A 22391-nucleotide genomic window follows, 5' to 3' on the forward strand; every position below is an offset into this window, starting at 1 on the left:
TCCCTTCCAACACAAACCTGATCAAATCTTTACAGCTGTTTTATGTAAAGGACACACACATATCCTATAAAAAGATTTTAATTCTGAAAGGATGACCAGATGACAAGAGCCAGGGTTACTAAATACAAATTATAGAGCAGTCCCACAGAGATTAGCTTGGTGCAAGAGTGTCAACATAAAATTGCATATCAATTCATTTGGAAAATTAAAGCATACTCTGTATCATATCAGACTGTTTTAGTCTTAAAATAAGATAATTTCAAAGTCAGAAAAAAACAGCAGGTTAAATGATGCCAAACACCTCTATTGAGTTACAACGTGGGACAAGACATTCTGTTAGGGCCTCTAACAGTGCACACAGCTGTGCCACTGGTTCCACTAATAAAAAGGCAGTAGTAACAGTCTGTTACTGTATGTTGGTTTATCTCTACACCCCATAGGTTCAGTGGTTCATGCACATCAGAGACAATCACTGCACATGCAATCATTTCTCAATGGTATCTTGTGTAGGCTGGAAAATATCTGAAACCTGCCCAACTCTTAACCTCTGAGCTTAACCCGTTTCCCTGCTCTCAACAATTTAAAATGATGGACAACACAAGCTTCTTTACAGTTTAGATAATACACTAACTGACAAATCAAGTTCTTAATGCAACACACCCTTCAGAATGTACCAAACCAGTAAAAAGAAAAACAAGACTCAAGAATTAACAATTTGTACATTCTAAAGCTGAACCAGGTTGATGACAAACATCAAGAGTGAGTGGAAAATTCAAAATGAGAAAGTCCCTTGTTTTCAGGACATCTGTGATGGAGACATCTGGGCCTTCCTCATGGAGCGCAGAGCTTTCTCTCTTAGGTGTTTCTCTAGGTCGTCCAGGCTGTCCTCTACTTCGCTGTCTGATTCCTACAAGAAAATACATACGGACTCAAACAATTGCACTAATTTGTGGCATATAAAATGATGTGCACTGATTTTGTTTCATAGATTAACTGACCAGATATGACACTGTACCTTTCTTGAATCTCCATCCTCCTCCACGCCTTGGTTTTCTTGTCCATCCGCATTAGCAGTGGCGCCACTCTTCTCCTTCTTATGCTTCTTGTGCTTCTTATGTTTCTTCTCTTTCTTGTGTTTCTTTTCCTTCTTCTTCTTCTTTTTCTTCCCACTGCCGTCAACATCCGAGTTGTTCTACAAATTAAAAAAAAGGGACTTTTATGAGGATGACATTAAGTGCTACTGAACAACACAATAAACAACATAATAAGATTGACCATCAAAGCATACTGTGCCAATGAGGGATTACACCACAAAGGGATTAATCTCCTTAATTTAAGACATAATTTCCTGGGAATTTTTAAGGATTTACAGAACTGGTTTTGTGGCTCATGATGCTTTCATGGACAAAAGTGATGGGATCATGATGCAATTAAACTGTCAGGAGAGTTCAAAACACCAGATTTCAAACTTAATGCACAAAGTATTGAAGTGATGTTAGATGACAAGGTTATGTGGTTAACACAATCAAGCTGAAACTTCATACTGTCATTGCCACTTCCTTCTGATTATAAATAAATAAGAATATTTAGTGGCATGTAACATGTAACCTAATCATACCTCTGTTGTACTTAAAACATTCAGCCAATACATATTTGGAGGATATGTGGGGAGTTTTTAAATCAAGATTTTCCTGTATATGTGAAATTTAACTATGTGCACACCCAGAATAATCTAAGACTCGAGTTACAACTCTGTGATAATAATATCGACCTAAGGTTAATAAGATCAAATATCGAACCTTGCTTGGGGACTGACTGCCGGAACCACTACTGGCCTTTTTAGCTGGTGGTGGGGTCCCACTAGCAGAGCGAGATGGTGAGGGGGAAGCGGATGCAGGAGCTGGACGTTTCTGAGCTGCTGGTTGCGGAGACACGGACCTCGATCTGGAAGGTGCCCTCCTTATAGGCTGAGGGCTCGGAGAGGGTCTGTGGAGAGGATGCAGGTGATGTCAAGAGGATGTGCAAAGACTAATGGCATGTACACAAACAGGTTCCAGTGCACAAGAAGAATTAAGTGGATGTCAGATTATTATTTTTTTTACCTCTGGTTGCCGCGTGGCTCTGGGGTGCGGGACACTCTGCGAATGGGTTTGCCACTGTGTGAGGGAGATTGTTGTCTGCGCTGGTTCGACGGGGATGTGCTGGAAGTTTCGAAGCGTCCCTGAGGACTGGTTGAACCCCGAAGATTGCGACCGCGGTTCACAGGGGACGGGGACAGGCGGCTAGCTGCTGCAGCAGGGGAGCGTGTATCTCTGCTTTGCCAGCCAGAAGGCAACATGGGGCTCCTCCTGTGTCTGGGTGGCGAGGAAGACAGTGGAGATGTCCGCCTCCTTTGAGCAGGAGAACTTCTACGTTTGGGGGACCTGGAGTTACGTCGCTTGGCCCCTGGAGAGGAGCGTTTAGGGGGAGAACTAGACATCTTCCTCTTCTGTGCGGGCAAAGGTGATGGGCTGTAGCGACGCTGGATGGGGGGAGAATATCGTCTGGGGGATGGAGATCGTCGACGGGGAGGTGGGGATGGAGACCTGGGGAGCACCACGTACGTTGGTCATAAACCTTTGTAATTGTTCATTATTAATAGGAAAATAACATCAAACAAACACAAACGTGCTCATACCTGCGTCTGGGAGGAGAGGGAGATCTGCGGCGGCGTGGTAGAGAAGGTGAACGTCGTCTGCGTCCAGGAGATGGAGATCGTCTTTTCCTGGGAAGGTACAAAAATACGTAAAATAATGTCATCAGCCTGGATTTTAAAACTTGAAATCTTCAGACAGTGTGTAAATATTGTTTTATGTCTTACCTTGGAGACATATCCCTGTGTCGCCTCCGTGGAGAAGGCGTGCGGCTTCGTCTCCTCCTGACTTCACCGTTCCTGGCACCCGGGCCTGCAGTTGGTCTCTTGGGTCCCTCGTCTTCTGAGGAGGAAGAGCCTGTATCTGAAACCACAGAGAGACGGAGCATCAGCGACTGTTTTATTGCAGCCTTAACTGTATGCGGTGAGGAAAAGACACCAAGGTTGGGGTTAGGGCACAGCTTCAAAAGTCCATGAGACGATGAGTGCAAGATGACATGGACAGAGACTCGGTTAGAGAGAGGGGTTGGGTAAGGGAGAGGAAAGAACGGGGATAAAAACGCTTTTAACCTGAAGACGACTGTCGGTTCTGCCTGCGATACTGACGTCGCTGCTGCACCGAATCTGCTGTTGCCCCTTTCTCATTTTTATCCTCCTCTGAAATGTAGAGCATTGAGCGTTCCGTCAGTGTTAACAAAACCAATGAAACAGACGGCCATGGAAAAGGTGCAAATAATACAGAGAACAGATTTATTCATCTGGTTTGAGTTTTGGTTATGTCTCAGCATGGAGCAGTGCAATATGTTAATAATTACGGTCCCCTGTTTTGGTATGAAGACTTTTGTTTCAGTCCATTTGTTGTGTTGTGACGAATTCACTGGGATCAATACATGATACTACACTGAATTATCAGAGCAGGTTAACAAATGGGGGGGCGCTGTAATGAGATTAAATGGCACAGATTAATTGAGTTTCTACTTCATTCAACCATCTCCCTTTTCTTTTTACAATCATTCTTGAACAAAAAAAAGTTAAAGGTGGCACAAGAAATGGGATTAAAGCCTGTGGAAATGTCATGGCACAGTGAGTGAAATTGAACATTTTGTAAATTAGACCTGCAAATAGACCTGAGAGAAAAGCAAGTTGCAGTGACCCTACACAGGTGATCATCTGCATCATCCCCTCCCTTTTGAAAATCAGGGTAAAAGGACTGGTAAAAGTGGACGTGGCTGGGAACTCCACACGTCTGGTCTTCTCCATTTGTGAGCTGAGAGGTCAAAAGTCATCGCAGTCCTTTAAACAGAGAGAATTTGCTGCTTACCTGAGTCGGACCCTTCAGAGTGTCTGGGCTTGGCGTTGTCAGGTGGAGAATCACCCCTTCCTCCTGGTTTTCGCTTTAGTCCTAAAAGAAATTGAGGCATGAAGAATTTTAGATGGCCTTAGTATAATAACACTGATCATTATGTTTAATATAGAATTTCAAATTATGGCTAAATTCATAACTAACGCCCAGCAAGTTCAAGAGATTTAGAGCAACACAAAATATTAGACAATGTGATTTGATTTCTGAAAACCAGAGAGAGCCAAGGAGCTTAAATGGTGATGTGGCTGTCAGGACCTGGAAAGAAGTGATGAATAAAGAGATCCATGAAAGATTTATTTCATCATACCGGATGATCTGGGTGGGGAAGCTGAGCCCCGGCCTCTTCTAGCTCGTGGAGACGGTGAGCGTCTGTCCTTCCCCGCGGGGCTGATGGAGGTGTCTGGATGATGAACCTGTTTTCGGGGAGGTGTAGTAGATATTCTCTTCATCGCTTTTTTAGGTGAGCGAGAGCCTGACGAGCTGCTGCCAGAGGATGAAGCTGTGCGAGAGCGCCTCCTACAGGACACAAATACATCAACATTACCCAGTGCAGTCCTTCGCAGTGCGCAACAGTAGTAGTACAATTGAGTAGAAAAGATCACGTTGAAATGCAGCTATACAAGAATGGCCCCGTAAACCACTATAGCACCGTATGCACCGCATCCAGATTCTCACTGACCTGCGGACTGGGGAACGTCTATGTCTGTGTCTGGAGCCGGCGGGGCCACGTCGGGGAGGACTCCTTCGGCGAGGAGACATTCTCCTCCTGGGACTCTGCCTTCTACGAGGGGAGTATGATCTGATGGGGTGGAGAGGGGGAATCGACAGTTCAAAAACTTGATTTTACACAAAAATAATTGAAACCTAGAACTGGAGGGCATCATTGTAAGCTAATTCTATCAATGTGAGAAATTACCTAGACCGAGAGCGTCGTCTACGAGAACGGGAATGAGAGCGGGAGCGGTGATGAGGTCTTTCCCTCCTGCTGTCCTTCTCTCTTTCCCGGGACCTGGGTCTTTCCTCTTTCTTCTGAATTTTCTCTACAGAGGGTTCTTTGACCTCTGTCACTGAGTCTGCTTTCACCACCTCCACAACTGTGTCACTGTAGACCAGAGAAAGAAAGACATTTGAAATACTCCTTAAAGTCATTATTGTGGTTTAAAAACAACAACAACAACAACAACTGTAATGCACTATCCTATATCATACTATCATATCATAATTGATTCAAGCAACCAAAATGAAAAATGAAGATATTTTAAGAAAATTCAAGTGAATTTGAAATTAATATCATTAAAAACAAATAACTTCACACTTAAGATTAAATTTCAATTTTGAAGTGATCAACCAACCAGGTGGAAGAAGCTTCTTGGACCACTGGTTCTGGCATGGCTCTGCCTGATGTATCTGGCTCCACAAGCTGCTCTAATGGTTTTGTGGGCAGCTGCATCAGGGGTGGAGGGGGTGAGCTGCCGCCAGCAGGGCTGGGTTTGCGCCTTGGGGAGCGTGAGGGGCTGCGTTTCCTTTCACGCTTCACTGGTGACCTTCGCCGTGGTGATGGTGACCTTGTTTTTCGCCTGGACAGAGAAGAACATTATAGTTTCCAGTTTTCCACAATAAATGCAACTATTTTTAAGTCTGTCTAATATTCTCAGTGTTGGGGGAAAAAATCTGTTTTTGTCTTACCTCCTGGGGCTCTTTGACTGAGCCCTTTCCCTGGTCTCCTTTTCCTTTTCCTTCTTATCTTCGTCCACCTTCTTGAGAGAAGCCAACTTCTCCTGTTCAATCTACCAAAAATGGAACAATAAGAGATCAAACACATGACTCTGATCAACAATATCTTCTAGGCTGTCCATATCCTGTCACTATTTTCCACCCCATGACCACAAAATTTTACAAAAACATCTCTTTAAAGTTCAGTTTGACAGATGCTCACCTGTCTCTGTTTAATTTCCTCTTTCTTCTGTTCCAGAAAAGCAGAGGGGATGCCAGCAATGTTATCCTGGGCACTCAACAGCAGGGGCCACAGGTCCTTCATGAACTCACGGGCATTCTTCCCATTCAGGAAGCCTGTCAGGTTGATCTGCATCATCTTGCTGTCCGGATGCTGCAACACACACACGAAGGGGGGAGAGAAAGACCATATAGCCATTGAAATGCTGGAAGGCACATATCAGAGGGAGGTAGGATCCCACAAATGGGGCTTCCTACCCTCTACTCTTCACTAAACTATACCTATGAATTTAACCTTATTCAAAACATGTTAGATACTGACTAGAATATTTAACGTCCTTGGGTCCAATACTGGACTAAGTAACCAATCAAAATACAAGTGTGACTGATTTATATCGTACTCACAAACTCAAACTGAGAATGTGAGCTAGCTGAGGGGAGACGTATCTAGTCAGAAAAAAATTGCATGCAATACTGCTGTTATGACCAATTTCTTTTCCCCAGGTACATAATCATTTTTAAAAAATCCCATATGACAGAAACATACTATTCCTGAGTTCTATCCCCACCACTTTACAGTTAAGATTAAGTGTCTCAACCCACCCACTGTTATCCAGTCTCCCCACAGTCTACAGGAGTTAAACAAATAGTCACAATACAGAGTGCATTAAAACCCAACACTGCAAGTACAGTTCCGGTGTCTTCAGTGAGTCCCGTGGGATCAGTGGGCACGGAGCTCCCTTGGCTTGCTTCCGCCTCCCTACTGCTTGAGACTCAACCACCTTGAGCTTAATGTTATATCATTTATCTAAATTGCAAGAGACGAACAAGCAATAATGAGTACACAGTCACACAAAAAAAGGAGTTTTATTTCAACATCTGATAAAATATTTGTGAGATACCGTAATCTCAATTCAATAAGCCATTCTTTCCATTATGTAACAGCACCCTTTAAACTTAGCTTCAAATGCCCACCCCATAAAGCCATGTCAAAGAAAAGTTGTTTTTGTTCTCTTTATTAAAATTTCATATATGTAGAAAGCTGTAAAATATACTATTATATATATATTATTATTATAAAAAGTATGCTTTTATTCAATAATTACGCAAGTCACTGTTAGCATATCAGGTAAATGGTCATTACGCAAGGTTGTAAGCATATATGCCAAAACTTACATTCAAGTACACTATTGGATGGAAGCCTGGTAACAGTCTTATGGAGGATACTGTGCAAATTATTCAAGTTGTCTTCCCTCCATTTATCCTTTTTCCTACTTCCAGAGGTTAGTCTGTGCAATAGATATTACAGCTTACCCTAATATACCAAATGGTTTTACTTATCAGTGGGGCAGTATCATTAACAAAAAAAAAAAGGAAAAACATATATCTTTAATATAATGACTTTATTCAAATAAAATAGCCTACATCCTATAGGATGAAAGGCATGCACAATTTAGTTCAAAATTAAATTAAATAATAGTTGGACTTTGCATTACAACTATACAGGCAGGGAGGCTATGGTCAACAGAGTAACTTACAAAACCCCCACAAAAGAGTTACTTAACATCAAGCTGAAAAGTATTGTTAGTTATGGTTGAAAATCATAAGTCTGTGACTGACCACATGCACCCATGATGCTGGCGCAGTCAGAGAAATCAACTGAAAGCTTGTTTTTGCTGACCTCTAGTGGTTGAAGATCTGAACTTACCACAGTGATGCAGCGATACACCTGGGATACTTTCATAACAACCTCACATCACTGTTAGCAATAGTTACCAGCCCAACAGGGGACACATCTGACCACACCCAATAGAGGTGCCAAAGACTTGAAACTTTCACTTTAACAATGCATGTCAGCTTGGTGTTAAATGTTCTCTTAAGAATGTAAAATAATATCAATTACTCTTAACAATAGGCTGTGGCACGCTGTAAAATCCTCACTCTTTATAATTCCAGTCACGTTAAATGGGATCTGGACAGTTTACGATGCACTGCAAAAACCCACTGAGAATGTGATTATGGCATTGTTCAGGTGTGTTTTTCACTGACATGATATAGGTGATCCCTGCATATAACTCACCTCAAACCACACACTGCATCATGAAGGGAGAGTTGGGCTCAGTGACTTTGGGCTCAGGAGAGAGCTAATTAGGTGTTGGTTGCTATACTTCTGATGCAAGGTATAACATCCATATTGGTTCAGGCCTTTTAAATCATAAATCACATCATCATTAGAAGACTGCTAAATAAAGGCAGTTTGTCACATAACAGCAAAACATGTATCATGTATCAGTTTTATACCAATTGTTACTTTACCCATTCAATTTCAGTTTGACTAGGATGTGCAATAATTTGATTATATCCCTTCTTAATAAGCAATGCCCTCAAATTAATAAACAGTTTTGAAAAAACAAAAAAATGTAACGCAGCTATAGTTACAGCTTACCTTCTCCTCAAGCTGGTTAAATATGAACTCTATGACGACATCATCCTCGAACCCCAGTATCTCTGTCACTCGTTGGGTAATCCAAGGTTTGATGACTTCCAGGTTCACTTTGGTCATGTCCACCTTGGGATGACACATGCAACACAAACACAATCAGTGACTACATGTTTGCTTATGGTTTCATTCAATGTTGACAAGCCTGTAGATGTATCAAAACAATTTGTTGGAAGCGGATATGAAACTATTGATCACGTGGGCCATATCGTACCTTCTTGTCCAGACATTCTGCAAACTTCAGCTGCTTCAGCAGTTTCTTGTGCTTGTTGCTGAACCGGTTGTCTTGCTCCGCACTCGTGCCCTTGTGAACAACAAATAAACAAAAATTAGATAACGTGTTAAATATTCGTTGACAATCGTATTTACACGCACATCCGAGTGCGCATGAACCCTGTGTGCCCTGTTTAATGCCGCCGCACTCTAAGAAACAGGTAGTCGAGTCCAAAACTCAGAATTAAAGTAGAGCTCACAAACCCTGAGATAGATAGCTGTGCAGCTAACACGTGTGCATAATTAACTTTGAGTTAACTAAAGTTAAGGTAACCACAGTATCTTGTTCATTTTAAACCGTGAAATTGAGTCAAATGTGACACCGATACCAGTGAGCTAACCTCGGGTTAAGCTAACAGTTAGCTTGCCTAATCCTCAAAGGAAAACACACCGGCTAAATTTAGCCACAGTCGGGCGGCTATCTAGACTCAAGACGCGTATGCAGACATAACATCAAAACCACAGTGGTATCGTCATTTAATACACCCCCGGTCTGATTAAGCTCGCTAACATGAGCGCAGTGGTGGTCGTGACCAGCCCACGGAGACAGAAACGATGCACCACCCGGGCGCCATCTTTAGCCAGAGCTAGTAGCAACTCAGTGCTAGCGAGCTAGTTATATCGGCTCGTCTATTTCCTGCAAATGCGTCCATCGTTACATCGACGTGGAGGGGTTATAACATGTAAGCAATAAAACTTTACATAAAGACGCAGGGTAGCAAACATAATTTTTTTGTCAAGACGTATAGTTTCACTCTGGGAGTCGCCCAGTTGAAACACGACTAATGGAGAAACCGAAGCATGTCATCAGTTGATAGACGAAGCCCCGGCCGTAACGTTTCTGACTGTATCGCCCTCCGCCGAATTACATGCGACACACACATTTTCTAAACAAACAATATATTGCTGTGAGATTTAACAGTAACACATTAAACGTCCGAAATGAGCTTTAAATGTCTTACGCGGAAGAATCCCGCGTCCATTATCGGAGAAAAGGAGAAATAACAGCCGCCGATGAGAAAGACGTGTGTGGCGAGCCGGATGGAGCGTGCGCCTCTGCAGGAAGGATCCAGCAATACATCTGCTATACTGTCAGTGGAGAGGCGGAGGATGCCTCTTCACCTGGTTATGGATGAAATTACAACGTTTTGCATTGAAATGTGTACTTTTGTTAAAGTTTAACAGCGTCAGCAAACTTGTTAACATTTAAACCTGTCCTTATGCATAGTGTCATAGAATCACTGAGGCTATCCAATGCTGTGATCTTATAATAATTGATGCATTCATGTATAAACAGCATTTAATGTAATTACAGTAGATCATTTTTTCTCACTTCATAAACTGCTGTAACATGTATTTAATAATAGAATAATTAATTTATTGATCATGCATTTTGCATGTAGAATTAGGATTTCCAAGTGTCCAAGAAGTGTTTAATAGCCTAGTGAAATCAATGTAGTGGCACATAAACACTCGGCAATAATATTCTATAGAATGATGTAGAGAATAAAGAATGGATTTAACTGAGCAATATACAATAACCACGGACAATTGGATAATAACATTTTTATTATTCAAGGTCTGATTCAAAGTACACTGCATTTTTATACATTTTTTTTCCAAAGTAATCTACAGTAAATAAGGCTTCATTTGTTATTTGTACTCATTCATAACCAAAATCACACTGCTGGCAGAAAAGTAAAATAAAGGCTTCTTGTTAGACGCCACAGCAAGGGTAGTGGGGTTGCATGCAGTGTGTGATTTTCACTTGATAGACTATATTATAATAGACTGCCAAAAAACATGATGTGTAGTTACAGTCCAGAATTAACCGAGCCAGTCATTTCAGATGAGCCTGGTATTAAAGTGTACGACAGATGTGTTACTTTCAATGTGCAACTGGTCCATTTTTTTTGTTAGACATCGTAATAGACATTGTAACAGACTACTGTGTTTATGCATGCAGTTAAAGTGACATTTGAAAATTTCTAAAGCTTAAAAAGTCATCAATTTTCTGTTCGTTCTGAGGCTACATACCGATGTGTAAAGTGATGCTTATACCATGATAACAATTAAAACAACAAAGATGGAGAGAAGGTCTGACAGTATATTATTCCCTGAAAAAGACTGTGTGCTTGTGCGCATGTGTATGACGTCTCACTGTCCACTGTATATTGAGAGATGCTGACTGAGAATTCCCACTTCACAAACAGTCCCTGGCCCATTGGTGAAATGGTCCAGAGTGACACAGGATAGTGGTTGACAACGTCTGAAAGTGTAGTGAAAGATAGTGTACTGTTGGTAAATGCAGGCTGAAGAAGAGTTGGGCAAAGGGCAGAGGTCAGTCTTTGCGGAGCAGTTTTTGCTAGCTGACTGGCAAACCCTCATTGGTCCTCTTGTCTCGAATGGAGCGCAGCATGTCTGACACGAGCTCCTCAAGGCCGAAGGCTGGTGTCCAGCCCCAGTCTCTCCTGGCATTGGTATCATCAAACCTCACTGGCCAGCTGTCTGCTGCAAAGTGATGAAGATGGCCACGTTAGTCCCATCATCACAGCTTTGATTAAAGATAGCAATATCACTCCCACAAATTCATTTCAAGATAAAACAGAATGGCTTTCAGGTCCATCTAAGAAAACACTGCATGATATAAATTTCTTACAGATAAAACTTTTTCTTAAAATGTTGCACACTTAAACATGTTAACAGTGAGCAAATCCCAAGAAATGCAACACTTTTTGTCCTGAGAGGTAGTATTATTTGTCCTTTAATCAGAAAATACAAATCCAGTTTAACCAAAATCTGACCTATGGTTTATTAGCCTCAATCACTATGTGTCATGTCCACTGAATCCCCATCTGACGAATAAAAATTGCATAAATGTGTTGTCCAAGGATGTTTTGTATATTGTGTCATACCAATGGTCTGGCGAACCGAGTCAGGATTGTAGGTGACCTTCAGATGAGGCAGATGCTTGCGTATTTCTTGGGCCACCTCCTCTGGAGTGAAGCTCATGGCAGCGATGTTGTAGGTGCGCAGGGACAGCTGGCACTCAGGAGTTTGCATGAATTCTACTGTGGCACGGTGGCAGTCAGAGATATGCATCATGGGAAGACGGGTGTCCGGTCGCAAGTAGCACTCGTGGTGACCTGTGCTGAGAGCATCGTGGAAGATTTGAACCGCGTAGTCTGTGAAGAGAGAAATCCAAAAAGCTTAGTCCATGAGATCCATCTGATTGTGCTGAATGTGGACATTCAGATGTTATTGTAATGATGCAATACCAGTTGTTCCTCCTCCAGGAGGTGTGTTGACCGAGATCACACCCGGGTAACGTAGGCAGCGGAAGTCCAGACCATACTTGTGATGGAGATACTGAAAAAAATAGAATCAGATTGACATTACATGTCCTTAATGATGTCTCTCTATGTGAGTGGGTTTGAAGATCATCTTACCTCCCCCATCAGTTCTCCATGCACTTTGGACACGCCATAGATGGTTCGAGGTCTTTGCACACAGAGGTCAGGGGCCGGGTCACGTGGAGAAGAAGGACCAAATGCTCCAATGGTGCTCGGGACAAAGAGGCGCAGGCAGTTCTCCAGGGCCAAGTCCAGCACATTATGAAGGCCTGGACAGATTACAGAACATCCAAAATGAAATTCAAACAGAAAAATCCCTGAAAAGTTCAACATTACAAGTGATGGCTGTGTGCAGTCCAGCAGACCTGTGATGTTGATCTTGCGTGCCAAAGCCACGTTAGCCTCGCCCACAGCGCTGAGCAGAGCGCTGTAGTGGACCAGCCAAGTGACGCGATTATTTACAATCAGTTCTCTGAGGTGTTTATAGTCCAACACATCAGCGTATACAAAGGGACCTGATAACAAGAGAGAGGGAGGTGGGGCGATCATTTCAAAGCAATAGCTTATTTTATTCTGTGATGTGTGAAATGACAAGAACATAAAGTGTGAAAGGAAAACAGAAAACGCAGTCATAAAACTGCAATTAGATTTTGCATACCACTGGTGAAAACATGAGGCGGAGGCTTCTTGATGTCTGAAAGGATTACATTCTCTCTTCCATACTGCTTTCTACACACAAATATAGACATGATGATGATGATGATGGTGATGATGGCATTCAAATTTCAAAATTCAACAAACTTTGTCCTCATGAATTTCTAACTATCTCACCTTAGCATTTGTGCCAGCCCCACACCTAACTGCCCGAGGCCACCTGTGTATGGAGACAAGTTTAATGTAATATTTCTGTCCAGAGAGTTAAATGTAGTTTGGTATGAGAATGAAATCAATGTTTTTGGTCCAGCATGCTTCAGTTGAAAGAAAAAAAAAAGCCATTCGTTTGTTCCAAAGCTTTATCCCGGAACAAAAAGTGACAGCGGGCTATTATTCTCCCCACAGTGTCTCATTGGCTCTTTTATGTCACTAGCACTGTCTGCATGCACTCTATTGTGATGAATCAAAATGGGGTCTTGCTGCTGGTGCAGAGTGAAAACAACTCGAACAGAAAAAAAACGACAGCACGTGTCTGTAGTATTCCACTCCATGCCATTGATGCCACAATGACAGGAAGCCTTCCTTCAAAGATACTGACACACTTCACATTATTACAAACTCCGTATCTGAGCCTCTTGTGCCACTCTTGGCCCTCGTAATAGTTTCCTTTCAGTGAGGAATTCTGCCGCTATTGTAGCTGCTCTCTGGTCAATAGTACAACCCCGCAGTCAACAGTGATTGCACAGTGAAAGTGGTAGAAAACAATAGCAGCTTCCCAGGTTCAATGTTTGGGTTGCTGTAGAAAAAAACACATCTTTCCCTCATTTTATAAATAAATGTCAGACAGTAGCAGCTATTGTGTGCTAGTGACGGACGGATATTTGTGTCACCTGTGATGAGGACACGAGGGTTTTCCTGAAGAGGTGCGGGGCTGCACGTCTCCCGGCTGTTCCACCTGCTCATCTGCCTGGGCACAGACCTGAAGCTGCGGCTGGGCGAACTCCGCACCCTGCTGAGGCAACCTCGGCAAAACAGGCCCAGCACAGCCGCAGTGGGCGCACAGACCCGCACACCCGGTTGCATATCCAGTAGCAGTTCTTTAGGAGGGTTAAACTGAGCTTAATCAATCCTACTGATTAGACAGAACTTGGTCATCTTAAAAAACAACATTTAAAAAACAACATTAAAAAAACACACATCCAACCTCTATAGATGGGGGAAAAAAGTACATTACCTGTGTGCTGATGAAATCAGAAATCCCAGACAGATGATTCTTGATCCAAAACCAGCAGATGATGAAACTTAGAACATCCAAAACTACCACTCAAAACTAAATAGATAAACAAGAGCCGATAAGACGGCGTTTGAGGCATTTAAGTGTTGAAGTGAAAAGATTACCCTCCGACTGGTCACCGTTTGAGTTCACCCATTAACCACTGGATAAATAAGCAGGTGTAGAAAGTCATGCTGGGCTATGTGGTTCTTGTCCACTTTGTATAATCACCAGGCTTGTGGTTCTTGACCGAACAGGACTACAGTCTCCAGCCTGCAAAGCTCCGTGTGTGCAAACATGCTGACTTGCTGTGCACAGGGATTTGCATTGTGGAGAGTGTTTAGCTGAGCTTAACAGGACTGGGAGGTGTGTCAGTTACACAGCCTTCTCCTATGGATAATATTTAGAAAATGAATATGTATGAATATTTGCCAGAAAATAACCACCCTGCTCAAATTGTGTAAAATAAAGGCTATAATTAGAAAAAATATAAGCTGTTTTTATAGCAGTAAAACATGGTGTAAATTTATAGAAGGCCAAAAAAAACAACAAATGACAGTAACGATTAGTAGTTGTTTTTTTTCTTCAAATGTAACTTTTATGAAAGAATAAAAAATATTTTACATTATTAAAACACAGCATGTTGTGAAGAACAACATTTTCATAGTCAAAGGCATTGCACATTGTAACATTCTTCCTTAAAACATGGTCTACATGTTCAGACATATTGGCCGGTTTCATCAGCTGAGAGCCAGCCTCCCCCACTCAATGACCATGTTTCTGATTTCCTCCTGAACCTCCTCCAGGTGACGAGCCTGTTGAGTCCACCTCAGAAAAAAGCCTGAGGATCAGACATGGGCTTCAGTCAAGACTCCTCAGACTCAGCAACACATATACAAACAACACCAGTGAAGGCAATGTGATTATACAAGAGGCTCCAATACTGAATAAGTGTTAGTAGTGATGATACTCAGGTTTGAGGATATCTGTAATCTTACCTTTCCAGAGCTGCAGGGACTGAGGGTGAACTGAGGGCCAGATTGCCAGCTCAGTGCGCTCATACAGGGGGTTGGAGTAACGCTCTCTCTCCTCCGGCCTCAGCAGGGCCTGGAACAAACAGTGAGTCTTCTCCTTCACTCCTTGAAAACACCTGAGCGAGGGAGAATGAGGTAACACAACAGTCGGTATGAGACAGGAAGTTTTGTGTTAGTCATTAATGGTCTACTGCCTATGTGCCTTGCATTACATTGTACTGTGATTGTATTATTATTACAGTATTACTATACATAGGATATACATATAGAGATAATATAAGAAAAGAAATATACGTATAATATAAGAAAAGAAATATACGTATATGCAGTATATATATATATATATATATACGTATATACGTATATTTCTTTTCTTTTTTTAAAGGGACAACGAGGAGTTTCTATTTGGTTATTTAAAAGTCTCACGTTAATGTGGATGAATCTACGCTACCCACACTTGTTAATGGCTCCATTTTCGATAAATATATCGTTTTGTCTCTATGGTTATTTTGTTATTATTAGTGGTGGTGGAAATGCTGGGCGAGCCGACTAGCGTTTCTTTACTTTCGGTTTCGCGGCGAGTCATGAGAATAACCCCACCGAATCTCCATTTATGGTTGGAAAACATGAGTCTGTCGCTTCGCTTTTCCAAAACTCCTCGTTGTCCCTTTAAGGTACTGTGTCTAATAACATCTGGCAAGGGGACTGGCAATGTAACCATCCCTGGCTGCAATTGGGTACAACCACATCCTTTCCTCCTTGTTAGAAAGGAATGCTGAACATTGTACTGTCCTCCTGAAAAATAGATAAACTGAAAATGAATTCCAAGTGTCGGGTCACGCCGACTAAGTACCACTGACCTCTCCTGATCACTGTTACATAGGAAGGTGCCGTAGTCGGAGGCGTAGGCCTCGGTGGCCAGCCTCAGGAGCAGAGCCTCAGAGAAGCCCAGAGCCAGAGGGAACTGACGCCACAGCTGCCACACACAGTCCAGCAGCAGCAGGAAGACCGGGGACTCCTGCTGGAGACGAGCGTGGGAGTGGGCTGAGTGGGCACATCGCTGCTGGAACGGGTGTCCTGCCTGAGACAGGAAACACACACACACACTTCATACTCAGACAGAGTTTTGTCGTTCTGTCTTTGAGTAGCTAGGACTTCATCGCTCCGTCATGTTTACAGCGAGGCACAGATGAAACATTACAAATTAATCAACATTGATTTATCCAACATACACCAACCAAAGTGCTTTACAGTGAAATTAAGAGAACACAATATACGATAAAATAATAAAAAAGCATAAAAGGTACATAAAAGGACAAAGGAAAAATGTCACAGCACTACAAGCAGAAAACTCTTAAAGGGATAGTTCAAAGTTTTGGCTAATTGGCCCATTGCCATAATCCCTATAGTTTTAGGAGTAGTAGTTACCTTTAATTGGCGGTTCAAGCTATTTTTAGAACGGTGGAGCAGAGCCGCGAGCTGCTCAGAGCTACGCTATGGAGGCTAATGGGATTTCTTGGTTTCCCTCATCAAACTCATCAAATACACAATCCAACAACTCCAAAACGCTCTCGAGTTGTTTTCCAGGTAAATGCAGAGACTGCTTGGCAAAAAACTGCCCCTGACAGGAATGAGCATCAGCGGTTTTGCATGAATTTACCTTGAAAACAACTCTAATAATGTTCTGTTATTATCTCATAGCGTGGTGAATGTGCACATCACAACTTGTCCACCAGAGCGTTTTGGAGTTGTTGGGTTGTGTATTTGATGAATTTGATGAAGGAAACCAAGAAATCCCATTAGCCTCCATAGCGTAGCTCTGAGCAGCTCGCGGCTCTGCTCCACCGTTCTAAAAATAGCTTGAATCGCCAATTAAAGGTAACTACTACTCCTAAAACTATAGGGATTATGGCAATGGGCCAATTAGCCAAAACTTTGAACTATCCCTTTAAGAGTTTTCTGCTTGTAGTGCTGTGACATTTTTCCTTTGTCCTTTTATGTACTTTTTATGCTTTTTTATTATTTTATCGTATATTGTGTTCTCTTAATTTCACTGTAAAGCACTTTGGTTGGTGTATGTTGGTTATATAAATCAATGTTGATTGATTTGTAATATTTCATCTGTGAGAGCTGTCAGAGCTACGCTACGGAGGCTAATGGGATTTCTTGGTTTCCCTCATCAAATTCATCAAATACACAATCCAACAACTCCAAAACGCTCTGGTGGACAAGTTGTGATGTGCACATTCACCACGCTATGAGATAACAACAGAACGTTACAAGAGTTGTTTTCAAGGTAAATTCATGCAAAACCGCTGATGCTCATTCCTGTCGGGGGCAGTTTTTTGCCAAGCAGTCTCTGCATTTACCTGGAAAACAACTCAAGAGCGTTCAAAAGCGGTCAAAAACCGAACAATGCCACCTATATGCACCTGAGCTCCCCAGGTGACAGCACAGCGACCCCACACACACATTGAGTGAATTACACCAGAAACCTCAGAACACAACCAAACACATTCAGCTCCTATAATCCCTTTAAGCGTAAATTGGCATTTCTCAATCCACTAGACACACATCTCCACTCACCTGTACCCACTCCCTCTCCAGCAGATCCAGGAAACCCTCCAGTGTGCGGCAGCATGGGTCCATGATCAGCTGAGCCAAGGTGCTGATGAGCAAAGTGGAATCTGTCCCCTCAGAGCCGTGAACCAGAACCGAATGACCGTCCCTGGACAAAACCAACAGACACACCACAGTCTTATTACACTTATTTAGCAATCAAGACAACAGCAGAAAGAGCTGTTGTCAGGATGCTTTAGTTTTGTGAGAGAAAAAAATTATTGTATAGACGTATTTACATTCAGCTGAACATAAAGTTTGCACATCAACCGTAATCATACCACACACACACACCAGAAATATAACATCATACCTCTCCACACACTCTGCCAGCAGCCCAGCAGTTGATAGAGCGGTTTGCACGCGAGACAGCCACTTTGAATTCTCAAGTTTACTCAGCCAGCGGTCCATATTATGGGATTCGTCACCACAGGCCTCCACCAGCTTAATCAGACTCTCCTGGAGAGCTTTACCCCTGTTTACATACATGAAAATGAGGGAAGATCAGTATCATAAAGCATCCATCATCTACTCCCACCTTGTGATTCTCATACAAACGCACCTTTCCACCTGTCTGTGCAGTCTCTTCCAGCAGCTGTAGAAAGATTTGGATTCGAACCCTCCACCCGTCATCCGGGCCTGCTGAGCCTGCTGACTGGACCGGGTGTCGATAATGTAACCTTTATCTGAGCCGTCAATCACAGCCTGAAGGAGGAGCTCGTCTTCCTGGCAGCGCTTCCTATTGGCTCCTGTCAGCGGCTGACTGCTGCGCATGATTACCTGAAAGGTTTTTACACTGGTCAGAATGGTTTGGCAGCAATTGTGTAAATTGTAAGCTAGAGGAGGAAGGAACACGCTAACTCCTCACCATGCCATTCTTCCTGTGGTAGTAGCAGAGCACAGGGAAACGACCCCCCTGTCTGAATTTGGCCGCTTTTACCAGTATGCCGTCATTTGTGTCCTTAGGAACGATGACAGACGGGGGGTAGGTGGGACACACAGAGTAGTCTCTGTTCACACTGCTCAGTCTCCACTTATCATGCTGCAACACAGATAGAGAGAGGGTGATTAAAACAAAGAACTAAGGAATTACTGGAAAAAAGTGAAACACAGGAAATAACTCTCATATCTACGTTAACCCAAATTTGTTAGGAAATAGTAACATTTTGTGAAATATACTCCTTTACTTTCTTGCAAAAGCATTAGATGAGAAGCCTGATAGGCCTACTACTTTCAGATCTGACCAGTATATGAAGCTGGAGCCAGTGGCTGGTTAGCTCACTTTATCTGATAGCAGAAACATGGGGAAACAGTTAGTCCTGCTGTCACTCCAGGCTCTCACCGCGCTGTCTCTAAAAGCTCACAAACTGACCCGCTACATCCTGTTTCTTATTGTAAGTGCAAAAATAAAAAGGTGTAGGTTATACTGATGTCATGTGTTTTTTGACAGGGCAGAGTGACGTTCTTTAGTCTTTGGCAACCACAGTGATGACAGTTGCTCCTTGACATTACATCGAAAACACCCTGATTGTTATTTCTGTCATCAACAAGTAAGCAACAACATGCTGCTAATTAACCTCATCTTAGTATTTGTACTAACCAAGGCTAAGCTGAACATATCCTAGCTGCACATACTGACCTGAGAGTAGTCGTGATCTCTGTCTAATTCATGGCAAGAGAATGAGTCAGTACGGTATATTACATAACACAGTAAATCTTCAATAGGAGCAAACTAAATACTAAATACTTTACAATTTATAGTTGTCAACAAACAGGATTGTTCAGTCCTTATGGAAGTTGGAAGAAAGACACTTCAACACTTCAGTCAGGTTGTTCTAGTTGAGAGACAACCACTATACCATTCTAATGAAAAGCCCCTCGACATCTCACATGTTCAGGAAACACTGTGCCTATAAAACGCACAACAATGCTGTGACCCTCAGGGTCCACCCCTCACCATAGCAACATGCTATTCTCAGAGGAAGATGTCTGTCTGTTAAGCATGAATTCACATTATGTGCAGCACAGTCTGAATTTAAGGGAAAACAAATGAAAGCTAAGCAACAGGGATATCCTGGATCCTGACCCCCTACATTCACTGCCCTGGCATTTTCCTGTCATGTGGGAATTCGGTCATTGTGGTAAAAGGTTGCCTGTGAGACTTGTGTGCGTACCTGTTGGTCTTTTATGCATGTCAGACTACATTTCTGTGCAACAGCAACAAGTTTATACGTGTGCAGAGATTTATCTTTTGCTTACAAGCTCCTTCATTTGACTGTAGTACATTTCAGGGGACGAGAGACCCCACTGGTCCGGCAGGCTGAGGTCAGATGGTCTGTAAAAGAAAGGATACATCTCGGACACACAGTCCAGACAGGACAGGGTCTGCAGACAGTGACACAGAGACTATTGTAAGACATCGAAATAGATCGTTATCAGATTTAAAGCAGAAATCAGGACTTCCTAAACCTTTTACATTTCATGGCTCGGTACAGTTCTTGGATTACTGACTTTTACCTCGATAGAACGTGCAATATTGAGACACTGCTCCATGCCTGGGATGTCAAGCTGCAGTACACGCAGATCTTTACACTTGATGGTAATCGTCCCTGAGGATCCAGATATCCTACACACACAAACACCACAATACAAAGAATAAAAAGACAACCTGTATTTCTATGACCCTATCCCTTAACACCCGATGTCATGTCATGAAAGTTTGATAGACCTGGGCATGTTGCTGTGCATAGGAGTGAGCTTTATATTGCTGACAAATCAATATGTAACTGTAACTGCCCAAAATATAGCAAGTGGTTTCAGCAAGCTTAAGCGTCTGCAAGACTCAATTGCAGTAGACTGTTAATAGCAAGCAACCCACAGCACAGGCGTGCGAAGGGTGACAGAAGAGCTGCTGCAATCTTGTTAGTAAATTTCCTGCCCCCAGTACCTTTCACCACGGCCTGCATTAGAGAAGAGGGCGGAATAGCCCAGAAGATTTTCCACACTGGTGAAAAAAATAAGGATGTGAGGAGGAATAATGTCATTAGACATGAATTAGACATTAGATCATGTGGAACAGTAGAGGCAAATAGCCTCGTTATTGGTGATTAGTGTTATTAATTATTTGTTTGACCATGCAAAAGTTTGCAATCAACAAATTAGTCCAAAAACATCCCCCATTATAAGTGAGACACATTGAAGACCACACCGTGGCAGTTGATGGATTCCTGTTAAATCAAGCGTGACATGTTTTGTTTGGACAGACCTCCATCGTTGTATACTTTCATTTTCTTGTGAATAACCCGGTAAAACTACTTTCTAAGACGTGTGTTGTTCTCCAGCCCTCCTCCCTCACCTTTTCTCTACAGCATCGACGTTCCTGAGGAGCAGCAGAACCTGCCGAGACCCGCCCTCCTCCCTGACCGAGAAGAGCAGGTGGTGGCCGGTGATGCACAGCGTGCCTCTGCTCGGGGGGTGGAGGGGCTGTCGGAGCACAACATCCTCCACATTGGCAGTCTTGATGTGGTCAGAAAACTCCATCAGCCGGGTTAGGAATCAAACCTCTCCGGTGGAGAACTTAAGTGGCTCAGACCTCGACTTCAAATCACTTCCTCGCCTCTCCTGTTAGAAAACGAAAGCTGTGAGTCTCCTCCTCGGTCTGGCTGGGTAAGCAGTAAGCACTGCTGCTGCTGCTGCTGCTGCTGCTGCTGCGCTGTTTGTTTGCTGATAAGGAGGCTATAAATAGGTGCGATTTTTTGTTCTGATATATACCCACCCAGCCTCTCGTGTAGCCTAGGACCACAGCCGTTCATTTTTCAGTCACAGGTGGTTGTGCATGGTCACACTGTGTTGTGTTGGAATGGAAAATGTGTTGCTTGAGTTTGCTGAAAACGGAAGTGCACGTTTCCTGAGTGACAGCAACGCCGAGATGTGTCACACTTTGTTGGTGAAAAGTTTTGAACATGGTGGGGTGGGGGAGACAGGGGGATGTGGAGGAGGGAGGAGGGGGGGAGGCAGCGGCGATCTGCTTGCTATGTGACAGATGACCACTAGATGGCAGCAGTGGCAAACACAGGGCGCCGGTCTCAATCACGACCTCACCTGTAGGCTACTAGTTTCTTTACCATTATAGGCCTACTTTATTATACCTTATACATTATTATAATATAATAAAAAATAAATTATACATTTATTTTTTATACATTATTATAATATAATAATGTATAAGGTATAATTTATTATATTTTGAGTAATATATTATATTACTCAAAATAACACAGGTAAAAAATAAAGATCTTTAAAAGTACATTGGTGGACTGTAAATAAGGGAATGCACAAGTAAGTGCTTCATTAGAGGTGTCTGTGTTTTACCTGTCTCTCCATTTTATGCTTTATCCTGCAGCAGCGTTTTATTTCAGACTGAGGAGAGTGACACTTTGTAGTCTATAGCTCTACACACTACAAGCTTATCAAATAGCAGCCTATTAAACTACCGAGGAATGCAAAGTAGCTCATACCAGCTCCACATCTGACTTATTACACTTGAACACACTAAGCTATTTTAATTTGGGCTAATATGGGGCACAGAAAATAATAAAGCACTCAGAGTGGCTGTTTCCCTGCATCACGTGTTTTAACTGTTGATTCTACTTTTGACTGATAATAGGCTTCACGTGTAGGCCTATTTCTTTTATTTAAGTGAATCAGGTTTTGTGCTCTTGCTTGAAACGGGCATTT

General features: G+C 42.6%; 3 protein-coding genes across 7 annotated transcripts; all 3 read right to left on the bottom strand.

Annotated features, from left to right (window-relative positions):
- Nucleotides 1–62: 62 nt before the first annotated feature.
- On the bottom strand, nt 63–9779 carry srrm1 (serine/arginine repetitive matrix 1). Of its 3 annotated transcripts, XM_085768477.1 has the most exons (17): nt 9684–9779; nt 8663–8752; nt 8395–8517; nt 5932–6102; nt 5682–5782; nt 5348–5572; nt 4912–5097; nt 4675–4794; nt 4303–4511; nt 3954–4034; nt 3203–3289; nt 2861–2996; nt 2678–2764; nt 2103–2585; nt 1800–1986; nt 1016–1192; nt 63–907 (listed from the first exon to the last, which is right to left on the bottom strand). In XM_085768477.1, the coding sequence occupies exons 1-17, from the start codon at nt 9702–9704 to the stop codon at nt 797–799; spliced, it is 2595 nt and encodes an 864-aa protein (XP_085624603.1). In that variant the 5' UTR covers nt 9705–9779; the 3' UTR covers nt 63–796. The 3 variants fall into 3 exon arrangements, with proteins under 3 accessions (XP_085624603.1, XP_085624604.1, XP_085624605.1); XM_085768478.1 differs by lacking the exon at nt 3203–3289; XM_085768479.1 differs by lacking the exons at nt 8663–8752; nt 9684–9779 and adding an exon at nt 8029–8153 and having other exon boundaries at nt 8395–8496.
- A 1235-nt stretch (nt 9780–11014) lies between these two features.
- tdh2 (L-threonine dehydrogenase 2) lies at nt 11015–13812 on the bottom strand. Its single transcript, XM_085766713.1, has 8 exons — nt 13619–13812; nt 12906–12948; nt 12733–12803; nt 12440–12589; nt 12171–12343; nt 12000–12090; nt 11637–11906; nt 11015–11232 (listed from the first exon to the last, which is right to left on the bottom strand). The coding sequence occupies exons 1-8, from the start codon at nt 13809–13811 to the stop codon at nt 11087–11089; spliced, it is 1137 nt and encodes a 378-aa protein (XP_085622839.1). The 5' UTR covers nt 13812; the 3' UTR covers nt 11015–11086.
- A 418-nt stretch (nt 13813–14230) lies between these two features.
- On the bottom strand, nt 14231–21556 carry LOC146964046 (myotubularin-related protein 9-like). Of its 3 annotated transcripts, none has more exons than XM_085766709.1 (11): nt 21010–21556; nt 20602–20658; nt 20172–20280; nt 19914–20039; nt 18523–18696; nt 18217–18434; nt 17968–18129; nt 17622–17763; nt 15896–16116; nt 15000–15151; nt 14231–14842 (listed from the first exon to the last, which is right to left on the bottom strand). In XM_085766709.1, exons 1-11 carry the CDS (start codon nt 21192–21194, stop codon nt 14742–14744), a joined length of 1647 nt encoding a protein of 548 aa, XP_085622835.1. In that variant the 5' UTR covers nt 21195–21556; the 3' UTR covers nt 14231–14741. The 3 variants fall into 3 exon arrangements, with proteins under 3 accessions (XP_085622835.1, XP_085622838.1, XP_085622836.1); XM_085766712.1 differs by having other exon boundaries at nt 14461–14842; nt 20602–20622; nt 21079–21321; XM_085766710.1 differs by lacking the exon at nt 20602–20658 and having other exon boundaries at nt 14461–14842; nt 21010–21502.
- Between the last annotated feature and the right edge of the window lie 835 nt (nt 21557–22391).

This window comes from Trachurus japonicus, chromosome 22 (assembly GCF_045865225.1).
Source record: "Trachurus japonicus isolate A0001 chromosome 22, Traja_1.0".
Classification (NCBI taxonomy): Eukaryota; Metazoa; Chordata; class Actinopteri; order Carangiformes; family Carangidae; genus Trachurus; species Trachurus japonicus.

Excerpts from the sequence above, each read along its gene's own strand:
- LOC146964046 (XM_085766709.1), bottom strand. The coding sequence starts at position 21,194 with ATGGAGTTTTCTGACCACATCAAGACTGCCAATGTGGAGGATGTTGTG. Across the intron at positions 18,130-18,216 it reads CTGCACAGACAGGTGGAAAG|GGGTAAAGCTCTCCAGGAGA; the intron begins GTGCGTTTGTAT and ends GTATGTAAACAG. Across the intron at positions 14,843-14,999 it reads GTCCCTGCAGCTCTGGAAAG|GCTTTTTTCTGAGGTGGACT; the intron begins GTAAGATTACAG and ends TCTGATCCTCAG.
- srrm1 (XM_085768477.1), bottom strand. The coding sequence starts at position 9,704 with ATGGACGCGGGATTCTTCCGC. Across the intron at positions 3,290-3,953 it reads CTCTGAAGGGTCCGACTCAG|AGGAGGATAAAAATGAGAAA; the intron begins GTAAGCAGCAAA and ends TCTACATTTCAG. Across the intron at positions 2,997-3,202 it reads GAACCGACAGTCGTCTTCAG|ATACAGGCTCTTCCTCCTCA; the intron begins GTTAAAAGCGTT and ends CTGTGGTTTCAG.
- tdh2 (XM_085766713.1), bottom strand. The coding sequence starts at position 13,811 with ATGCAACCGGGTGTGCGGGTCTGTGCGCCCACTGCGGCTGTGCTGGGC. Across the intron at positions 12,590-12,732 it reads GCCTCATGTTTTCACCAGTG|GTCCCTTTGTATACGCTGAT; the intron begins GTATGCAAAATC and ends TCTTGTTATCAG. Across the intron at positions 11,907-11,999 it reads TCCTGGAGGAGGAACAACTG|ACTACGCGGTTCAAATCTTC; the intron begins GTATTGCATCAT and ends CTCTCTTCACAG.